This window comes from Antrostomus carolinensis, unplaced genomic scaffold, assembly GCF_000700745.2.
Source record: "Antrostomus carolinensis isolate BGI_N321 unplaced genomic scaffold, ASM70074v2 scaffold7965, whole genome shotgun sequence".
NCBI classification, from domain to species: domain Eukaryota; kingdom Metazoa; phylum Chordata; class Aves; order Caprimulgiformes; family Caprimulgidae; genus Antrostomus; species Antrostomus carolinensis.
The window spans coordinates 17,573-28,495 of NW_010315837.1; the positions used below are offsets into that span (position 1 = coordinate 17,573).

The following is a 10,923-nucleotide window of genomic DNA, read 5'->3' on the forward strand; positions in this document are numbered from 1 at the left end:
AGCAGGAGAGACCAGCTGTATTTAAGCAGGTCAATATGTTTGACCAAACCTGGTGCCTGGTCACGGCAATCTAGACTATCTTATTAAACTCTGTTCCTAACTATTCTTTGTCTGAGCGTGCTTTCTATACTGTATGTATGTGTGTACCTGTGCTTTTGGGGTGAGATGATCTGCTTGGGAACTTCAAGCTAGAAAGACCCAAGGTCCAGACCAGAGACTATAAAATGGCCCTGGATCTGGGCACAGATGCTGAAAGGACTTATGGTTTGGACCAGAAATTAGAGAGACCAACAAATGTGATTACATATGGGAGCTGTGTGAATGTGCCTATGGTTATGTTCCTCTAGTGAACATTAAGCCTGATTAGTCAGAGAAGAGGAAGAGGATTGGGTCATTTGTGTTGTCCATGCGCATGTGGGTATTGTTCATGCCTGCATGGTGCTTGTAAAGGGTACTGCTGTCTGTGTTGATCTGTTTATGGCCAGCTGTGTCTGCTCTCTGAGTGTGCCAGTTTGGGTTGGGTGAGGGCTGTCTGTGTCTTTGGAGTTTGCCCCCAGCCTTAGCACCTGCTGGGCCTAGGAAAGGGGAAAGTGGCAACCTCACATCGACCAGTTCTGGAGGGACCTGTGAATCCCCTGGATCCCGCAGTCCACTGGAGCTGACTATTGTTGTCAGCCTCTTTACTGTGATTTGAGGGATGTTAGATCTCTGCTCTAGAGGCATCTTCTTGACCTGAGAGAGAGCACCACATCCAGCCTAGCACCAGCCTTCCTACACCAGTACCACACACCTATGATAGGACAAAGGCCTCTTGCATTTGGTGGAGCAGACTCCCTTGGGGATCTTGGGAAGTCACTACATCCTTTGAGTTTTGTTTCCCTTTCACTTAGATAGGGTGAATAGGTATTTGAGCCATGGTTCTGACATGCTTACACAATTCTGTTGAGGCTTTGGGGACAAATCTAAGGTCTCTGCTGAACAGTTTTACTTTAATAGATATTCCTTTTGCAACAAGCAGAAATGGAGGCTAAGATGGCACCCTGCACCAGATAGCTTTTAGACATGTCTAGAGCGAGGTGAAAAACCAAAGTGGGAAAGATCAAGAAGGATTTCGTATGGCTTTCCCCACACTCACTTCATCAAACTGGCTGGAATTGCAGAAGCCATAAGATCTGTAGGATTCTGCTCCAGGAGGAATGAAATGCACAGGGAAAGTGAAGATGCCTGTTTGCAGTACCCCCACATCATGTTTCCTTAGCTCTGGTGTATAGTAAATTCGTACTCCTGAGCTGTCGATCAAACCTATAAAAGAAAAATGACCACTCCTTCAGCAATGACTCCAGAAACAGCAGAAGTGGGGCCTGAAGCAACACCACATATAGTGTCTGTTTCATAATCACAAGCTGGGAGCAGGCACAGATTAACAGGAAGGCTTAAGCCCTTCACCCTACTCCTGTAGTAAAGTCCCCCATAACATACAGCCTCAAAGTCATGCAAAGTGCACAGTTGCACAGATCTTCACTCACAGTGCATCTGGATCCAGCCCTGCTTATAGTCTCAGATGATTCCCATAAAGTCACTCCACACTTTTCTTTTCCTTTCTGTAAAATAACAGCAAATACCACGGTGGCATTCTTCATCACCTGTCATAGGGATTGAGTGCTGGAGGTCATGGTAAAAGCCTGCAGTGGTATTATTAGGCTCTTGGGACTTCATCCTGACCCTTGGTACACCTATTTCTCCCACAGCAACTATTTCCATCTACAGGCACTCTCTCCCTTCCCACTCTGCTCCATGATGTCCACATTTCCCTGATGTTTTCCCTAATATTCCTGCTAGCATCATAGCAGGAAGACATGCCCAGCTTTTTTGATGGTAAAACGTGTCTAATCTAAGCAGATACAACTATTTATGTTTCCAAAGTTAGTTTAAGTTCTTCCTGAATGGAAGTTTCTTCTTACTGTCTTGAAGGCTGTACAGAGCAACATATAGAAGTGTTTCATGCAGAAGCTGGTTACTAATAGGCATGTAGGTGAGGTCTGAGGCTTCCATCCTGAGGCTGTTCTTCGTCAGCTGCCCAGAATTACCCACCTGGTAACAAGTCAAAATTGCTGTAATGGATTTCTAGTCGGACGTACTGAGGATCCCAAGGTGTCCCTATGGAAATTGCAGCTTCATCTGGAAATTGGTAAGACTTGTGGAAAGAGGAAAAGGAGGAATAAAGTTAAATGAAGCAGTTAGTTTTTAACTCTTCTCTGTTGTTCGTTGTCTGAAAAACTCCAGAAAGAGGTTTTTTATTTTCTTGTGTCTCTGAATATTTATTTAGACATTGTTAGAAATTGAAATGTTGTGGGAAATTCTGCCAGTTCCATTTCTTTTCCTTCTGAATCAGGACAAAGAAGAGTTTTCAAAATTTATTTTTTATTTATTGTTTTGATGGGTTTCATTTTTATACTATATTTAATAGGAAATTGTCATAGTAAGTGTACACTCTTGCAGCAAACTTCGTATCAGTATTGGCACTGCATAATATAAAATCTGAATAAAATTAGTATAAGTATATTTGTCTAAAACTTATCTCCTTCTTCTCTCTGTCCCCATGTACATGCATACTATAGAAATGCAAAATATATTTTGCTCTGAAAGGCAAAGTGATCATCACAAGATAGATGCTAATATTTGTACAGAAATTACTGCTAACAAGGCCACTCAGCCAGAAGCATAAATTTGACTGAACTTTTAATTTTACTGTGCTGTAAGAGAATCAGAGCCAGTAGAAAGGAAAAAAAAAAGGAGAAAAAAAAGAAAAAAAAGAAAGTATGTACATTTCTTTCTGTTATGCAAGACTACCGCAAAGAGAATTTTGCGAAATTAATGGCAATATTATCAAAAGGTCAGAATGAAACCCTTCCTATGTGACATATAAATCTTGTTTAATGCAGGTATGATAATAACATACACACACATGCAGAATATGGACAGCTATGTAGAAATTGCCAGTATCACCTGATGCTGCAGAAGTAGAGTCAAATGGGGAAAGTATGAGGAAACTCGTTTGGCCCTACAGGACTGTGGGGTCTTACTGAACAAGCTGACAACAGAGTACTACTGTTCCTAACCAGAAATGGGGAAAGGAATGGGACCTGCAGACTCACCTCTCCTCCAACAGCCCAGCCCACAAACACCTGAGAGCAGAGGGCAAAGTCTGGATTGGCTCCATAGCAATCATCTATGCCAGTGGGCAGCACACTGGCGTTGCCACAGGCATAAACGAGAATGTGATGAACCAAGGTTATGTTGTGCGGTGTTATTACAGGTTCGAACTGTAACCAAAACAAAGAGTCAAAAAAAGTTATTGTCAACACTGGCATATTTCTTTCCCAGGCAACTGAAAAGAGCTGTTAACCATAGCTTAGGCAAACACATACAATCTGATTCACAAAATGGATGGTAAACTTGATGATGATTTATCTACTCATTTTGGTATATACCCAGCAGAGTCCATTTTTCCAGAGAGGATTTTTCGCTTCCCCTAAATCACCTCTCCTTAATCAGAATCACAGAGGGGTCTATTTGATCTCTTATACTGGGCAGTACAGTTCCGGACTAGAAATGTAAGTAGTTTACTTCATACACCATTATCTTGGCTGGAAAACAAGATAGGGGACCTCGATCTCAGGTCCACTATAATTCACTGCTCCCATCAGTTGTGCCAAAACTACTAAAATCAAGATAGTTTAAAATAAACCCCACAAATAACCTGGAACTTAACTTTTTTACCAGCACTGATGAGATCAGGCCTCAAAATCCTGATTTTACCACAAGAACTGACTAAAACTCTTGAGTTCTCTAGGATTACCTGTTAAATTCTTCTTTTTTCCAGTCCATGCAAATTCATCCTTATAAAATTTTGCCTTATGCTATTTCAGTGGAACATCTGTTTTTGAACCTTCAAAACCCACAAAACTAAGAAGAGTTGTTTGACCTTGAAGCAAAGTTATCTTAATTTCAGAAGAAAGCTAAGCTTGCTTTGGAAAGTTCCCATTACTTTTCTTTGCTCTTCTTTTTTGCATATTCAGTCTTGAAAACAGGACTGAAATAATGTTAGTTTTGCTTTTTATACAAACATTCTTAGCAATTTCCAAGGACAAAAGCAGAAATCTTTTCAAATATAGAAAATTCTGGAGGTTCCCTTTGCTCTCAAAGATATCAAACAGGTAACATGGCCTAAGCTCACTACACTGAGACATAAGACTTGTAGCAAGGTTTCTTCATGTGTGAGGTACATAAAGATAAAGGTACTTCAAAAGCTAGAAACAAGACAAGAGTTTATCTCCACACAAGCCAGACAAATTAGCTGGCTCATCCCAATGGCAGTAAAGGACAGCTGGTATGCTCCCAGGTTTTTACTAAAATGCTGTAAAAGACAGACTTGTACCCATGATTGAAGGAGCAAGTCCTGCTTTTTCCCCAGTAATGCAGCCTGCAAGTTTACCTTGTAGATATGGTGTTTCTGCTTGACCATGGGCAGTGGGATAAAGGTACAGGCATACTTGGTTTCTTCAGCTGGAACAGCAAACTGGAAAAGAAACAGACACACAAGTCAGCTGAAGGTTCCCCTGGCAACTCAGTAATGTGCACAGGGAATTGGAGAAGCCAAAGGGAGGCAGTGCAAGGAGAATGAGATCCAGAACTGGAGGGGACATTTAGCAGGGGATATCTAGACTGCTTGCTAGATGGGAAGATGAAACTGCATTCTGGTAAAGGGCAAACACATGTCATCTCCACCAGGTCTTAAATTCTTTTTCTTTGAGATTTTTTTTTTCCCAAAGGAATTGCATTACTAATTTGCCTACTGCAACATGAACTGAGTGTAGGAAACATCCATCCAGTTCAATCAACATTTTAATTGTTGGTTTTGTGGAGTCACAAGCACAACATGATAGCACTAATCCCACAAATATCTTTACATAAAAATAGTGCCCCTCTTTACTCTGAAATATTGCCCACGCTGATCAGCAGATTCCTCTTCATCTTGAGTGAGTGCTGACTGTGGGCTGATGCCATTTAAAGAGGGAAGGTGTTGATGCAATACGACACTGAGATGGTACTTTTGGGCTCTGTTTGACAAGGATGGCTCATGTACCACGAGGTGATGCTAATGAGGTGCGCCAGATCTCCTGGTAAATCCTTGTATCTGACACTGAGATGCTGCATAAGTTAATACTGGAGGCAGCACGCACAGTAATGTGTTTTGCATTTTCTGAGCTCTTAGCCAGACTTGTCACAGAGCATTTAAATGCATACCCATTATTTCTCTTCTCTGTGATACTGTGTAGTTCCCATGAAACTAAGATGGGATTCAGTAAATATCTCCAGTATATGATAGATATTTTTATACAAGTCTATGTGGATATAATAATAGCCCTATATATGTAAAAGCCCGATTTAATAATTCTATCACAATTCAACAGCACCACAGCCTGTGTTTGTCTCCTTAAACTCTTGTCAAGGCAACAGGCTATAACTTACAGCGTTTTCCTAACAAGTAAACCCTTTGACTTCCACACAGCAAGCCTTCCCTTCTCACTTCATTCACACTCTTGCCAGCTCTATTTGCATGTTTCCAAGGTCAGTCATGTCCATTTTTCAACCTGTGCAATCCAAACGTCCAGCATGGTAATGATCAGCTTTGCAAAGAAAAGCAGAAGGGGAATTTTCTTAACATGTCAGGTAACACTTTTATCCAGTACTTACATTGTCTAGCCTCAAGTCATAGGTGAAGAATATTTTGGGATCAGTTGAGTCAGATGGGCCTCTGTACCTCATCAAGAAAAGAGATTTGGAAAATCTTTGGCCTTGAAAGAATTGGACTGTGTCATCAGTGCCAAGTGCAGTAATGAGGCGTGCTGTGTCCATCTGCAATGGGATTGTTTTGTTGGAAAATCTCCTTCATTCCTTCCCATCAACCATACACACAGGTATTCACCCCATATCATATGCCTTATACATATGTATTAAAATGCAGTCTGTGTACTAATCATGTGCAATTAAAAGTCGCCTAGAATAATATAACTGTGTGTATTTGGTACATACCCAGAGACTCAGACATGTCAGAACATACAACAGAAAGTAAGCGGTGTAACACACAAGATTTGTCTTGTCCAGACAGAGACATAATGTTTGGGGTTTTTTTTCTCAAAGACAGGGTACTGGCTGTAAAAGACACAAGGAAAGCTGTACCCATTGTCATTTCACCCACATTATTAAAGCACACATGGATTTAAAGTGCTGGTATGTGAAATGAAAGAAAGCTGAAAAAAAAGGCTGTGAAGGATTTGATAAAGATTTCAGAACCCACATAACTTTTTGTTTGAATATTTAGATACCAAGTGTCTAGATACTGTTCTAGCTGGGAGATCTGTACAATGATGATAAAGATCAGATTTTCAGTTCTTTGCATATCCTAGACCATGCAGATACAGTTCATTTATCTGTATATACTGTTAATGCACTTTGGGCACTTTTTACAAGGAATTACTAAGGGACATACACAAAAAGCTAACAAAACTGCAGTCCCTCGATTCTCCATTAGCAGTTACTGTAGAGCATGAATGCACTCAATGATCTGCCCCACCATGTAAGGACAGCAGTAGCCATGGAACTCTGTAGGCTGCCCATTCAGAATGGGATTATATTTATTTCAATTAATAAAGGTCATTAAGAAGCTTTGTGACTACAAAGGCATCTAACAAGTCATTTACACATGTATTTGAACTCTGGGAAAATGGTGAATGTACACCTAATTCTGGACAAACATTTTTGAGTGGGCTAAGGCTTGGATAATGCTATTTACCCAGAGTTCCCTCAAGGAAAGGTGAAACAGTGTAAAGGGTGTCTATATATGCAGAGTTCTGAAATCGTGTGCATTAGTATGCTTGTGAACCTTGGCAAAGCATATTTTTGAAAAATTTCTGACTTAAAATACTGGCTTGGGTTGGCCAAGTTTTTAATGGCAGTCAATACCTGTATGAAGGTCTTCCAAGAGAGGACTGACATTATCAAAGCATCCTGAATTTTCTAAACATAATTCTACCTTATATTAGGCAAGTGAAAAACTTTATCTCCCATACTAGATTGTTTTTTGTATGGCAAGCAAGAGAGACAGAAAAACACGCAGGATTTTGAAGAGCTGTGTTCAGGCTTAAGAAAATGTTGAGATTTATATCTTCCCAATTCTCTCATTGAAAACATTATAAGAAAACATCAATGACATCAAAACAGTGCCCTTGAAATGGGCATTATAAATGTGGCCGTATGATTCCATAGTTTTCTTTATATTCCTGCATATATGTACTGTTGTGAGAAAAACCTGTCATTCTCAGATCTGATCTGGGGGATCTGAGAATACAACGGGATATGAGAGCAGGTTTGTTTCAACCCTGTTTCTTACTGTGATGTCCTGGTCATCTGGGTCACATGTCCGGAGGTGGCGTTTGAACAGCATCGTAGTGGAGGTCTCATTCTCTGTTACTGACAGCAGTTGGTAGTCCTGACTCTCATCTTCTTCAAGGGTTGCCTCATCTACCACATGACAGTCCTGGAAAAGGAACAGTGGCCAAAGCAAGAGAGAGAAGAGTTTCCTGCACTCTGAGAAGTCACGTTTCCATGTACCACTGGTGGAACCTGAGTAATTATCAAAGCATTTCATTCTCCAAAAAGATCCTCTGCTTTCACTGGTGATTTCCACAAACCAATTGAAGAGCACTCACATCCAGTCCCTGTTATATCCAGCTCCACAAGGAAAGAGCAGCTCCTGGGTCTCATCGCCCAGAGGATAGCCTGGATAGGATGGTCCTAGAGGATCTTTCCTGCTCCCTGAGTGACCTGCTGCACGCTGGGGCATTTTAGCACATCTGGCTCAACCACAAAGGGTGGGAAGTAAAATAAGCTGTGTTGAAAAACAGAGGTAGTTCAGAAGTCAAATACTTTGAGCATATGAAATCTCCTGCTTTAACTCCTACATTTTCCATACCATCTGGAACCTGGGCCTGGTTGTGGATGCTGAGCTCTCCTAGAAACTACTAGGCTACCAAGCTAACCAATGACTTTAGCAGCATAGGCATAGTGTAAAAGAGAAATAATGTGTGACTGAGGTCATAAAATGCAATTGTTGCTTGGTAAAAAAAGCACAGAAACACATTGCAGAGTTTAAAAGACATCTAAATGTCTAGTTCCTATAGGAATCTCACTGGGAATAGAATATGTCACAGTAACTGCTGCTGTGAAAATACAGGGTGAAAAGGTGAAACCACACACATAGCTGAGGAAAGGGAAGAAGGATAAAAAGGAGTAAAGGTCCAAGTTGGCTGACTGAGATTGCATCGTATTTTTGTGGCAAAGGGGTTCAAATGACCAGAAATGAGAAGGCAGTGGCTGCAGACGGGATTAAAATCTCTCAAAGAGAAACCTGAAACATAATAAGGCAGATGTCTCCCTAATGTACAGCTTTTAAGTGCTACATTGAAAAATTTTGCTTCAGTGCTCAACTTCGGAAGGATAAAAGAGAGGAGAAAAATTTCACCAGACAACAGTCTGGTCAAGGAAGAATACTTTTATTTGAAATCCTTCCTGGCATTTTTTCCTCCCACCTTTATTCCTTTAAGTAATTATTTCAAAACCTGCTTACAGCTTTTACTAAGTTTCCCAGTAGCTCCACTAATATTCTTTCTTCTTGAATTCATCCATGGATTTGGACTTTCAGAATACTCTAAGCAATTTTTCTCCAACCCAAATGCTCAATTTACAGAGGCACATATCATAGTTTGAAAATATAGCTTTTGTTTTCCTACTGTTCTGAAATACTTGTTGCACTCTCTTATTAAAAGACCAAAACTCAAATATAAGTAGTTTGCAAATGAGCTACTTTGAAATAAATAAAATATTTAAAATTAAATATACCTTATGAAAGAGGAAGGCAGTAAACAGTTGAAAAAAACCCTCCATCTTTTTGAAAACAAGCCTTTTTGGCTATTTTTTCACCCGTTGGACATTACTCAAATGATGACTTTGTTATAGTTGTAGTAAGGAGGAAAATTAAAACAAAAACCAAGGATGCAAGAGAGAGAGGGTTAGAAGGAAGAATGCAAATGGAAAACCCCACTTAAACTCCATTTACAGTAACCAGCATATTTTTCCTTCAAACTGTCTCTTCCACAGGTTCAGTGGATGTGATACAGACCCTACTGAGCAAATGTGGATTTTTGTGGTCATTAATATTTTTGCTTACTGGAATGTCTCCAGACCTAAACAACTGGGAAATATTTTCTGATACGTAAAAGAGATTAAAAAAACATAAACTTATGTGGGACCAAAATTATTTTCTAACACAAACAAAGAGTTTCAGCTACCAATGCAGAAAAACATTGAAAATGTTAAATATCTCTTCTGAAAATCATGATATATTTCATATTTTTGAAAGAAAACACTCCAATTTTCCATTTCAAAATGTTCTTCTAGGAGAAATTAAATGCTTTGGTTTTACCCCAAATAACTTTTTAAAAAAATATTGTTAAAAAATAAAGAAGAAGCATTTCTTCTAAATTGATCACATTTTTTTTCCCCTGTAGTCATTCACAGCCAAAACTTCCATAACCATGTCACAACCACAAAAAGATTTCAAAACCGGGTATTACAAGAGTGGTTTTGCAACCAACTAATGACCATAAGTAAGGCTAGGTACCTCATTCCCTCCAAAGTTCACCCATTTTAGACAAGGACCAAGATGTATTTCATGCAAAACAAATTTAACTGTTGTGTGAAAAGGGAACTGAAAAAGGCTGAACAAAATAAAAGCCTTGTGACTGGCAGTGTAATCTGTTTTTCTTTCTGTATCTGGATATCATTAAACTGCCTGTTTGTCTTTCACAATTAAAACAAAACAAAACAAAACCCCACTCTGTTTCTTTATTTAACAGTCTCAGTGGCATTTTGTTAATCTAAACTCCAGCTGTTTTAACATGAGGCACCTATCCTTCGTGGTTGGTTTTACAGACAATAGGAAAACCAGCAAGTCCCAAGGATGTCCTACCCTATTCCTAAGGGAAACATTTAAGACAACCAGGAAGAAGCAACCTTCTCTAATGAATATATGTCTCCAATTACTACAGAGGAAATCAAGTAAATCAAACTTTGAAGACCTTCAGTGAGGGAAAATGTGGGAGTTTCACAGCCAGCTCCTGGCTGAAGTGACCTCTGGTTCAGATGAATCAGAAGTCACATTCCCAGCAGCCTCTTTTAGCTCTGTGGTGGGTGACTGCTTCAGTCATATCTGACTGGTTCTGACTGTGGTTTTGACTTGCAGGTGGGATCAGTTTATTTGCCTAAACAACATCATCTAGTGCCACCTGGGATACCACAGGCTATCTCAGGTAGCTGCATGGAGCTAGCAGGCACGATACAGGATCTGCACAAGACCTGGGCTCTTCTGGACTGTCAATCAGAGGCTATGCCAACTAAGGATCTCGAATGGCCTTGGACATCTATCTTTAGCTAGTTGAGCCCTTATGCTTTCAAGCCAATATACTTGCAGCATGACCCTTGGCAAAGGGGGACATGGGTGAAGTCTTTTCAACTTACAGAGAAGTAGATGCTGCCATTTGGGAAGATGCCTCCTATCACAATGTCAGATCCAGGCAACTCTCCATGAGGGCTGAATCCAAATGCCACCCAGCCAGTTGTATGGACCTGCAGCTCAAACGTCATCAGCTCCTGTTCGTCATGGTCCCAGCGGAGGTAGACCATGTTTGAAGGATCCAGGAAGATGGAGAAACGCAGAAGTGGAGGTGCAGGCTGACCAGAACAAAAGCATGGGAGAAACAAGAGGAAGAGAATACCCTTGATCCTTGAGAAGACAACTGCCAT

At 40.3% G+C, this 10,923-nt stretch overlaps 1 protein-coding gene across 1 annotated transcript in view; it reads right to left on the reverse strand.

Annotated features, from left to right (window-relative positions):
* The window catches only part of LOC104525036 (putative DBH-like monooxygenase protein 2), a 15,386-nt gene extending 4,463 nt beyond the window's left edge, over nt 1-10,923 (reverse strand). Inside the window, exons 1-7 of the mRNA XM_029084979.1 lie at nt 10,639-10,923; nt 7,454-7,600; nt 5,758-5,919; nt 4,496-4,579; nt 3,156-3,323; nt 2,092-2,194; nt 1,136-1,302 (exon numbers count right to left, since the gene is read on the reverse strand). Of these exons, the coding sequence (XP_028940812.1) occupies nt 1,136-1,302; nt 2,092-2,194; nt 3,156-3,323; nt 4,496-4,579; nt 5,758-5,919; nt 7,454-7,600; nt 10,639-10,923 (1,116 nt within the window). The remainder of the gene's footprint in view (nt 1-1,135; nt 1,303-2,091; nt 2,195-3,155; nt 3,324-4,495; nt 4,580-5,757; nt 5,920-7,453; nt 7,601-10,638) is intronic.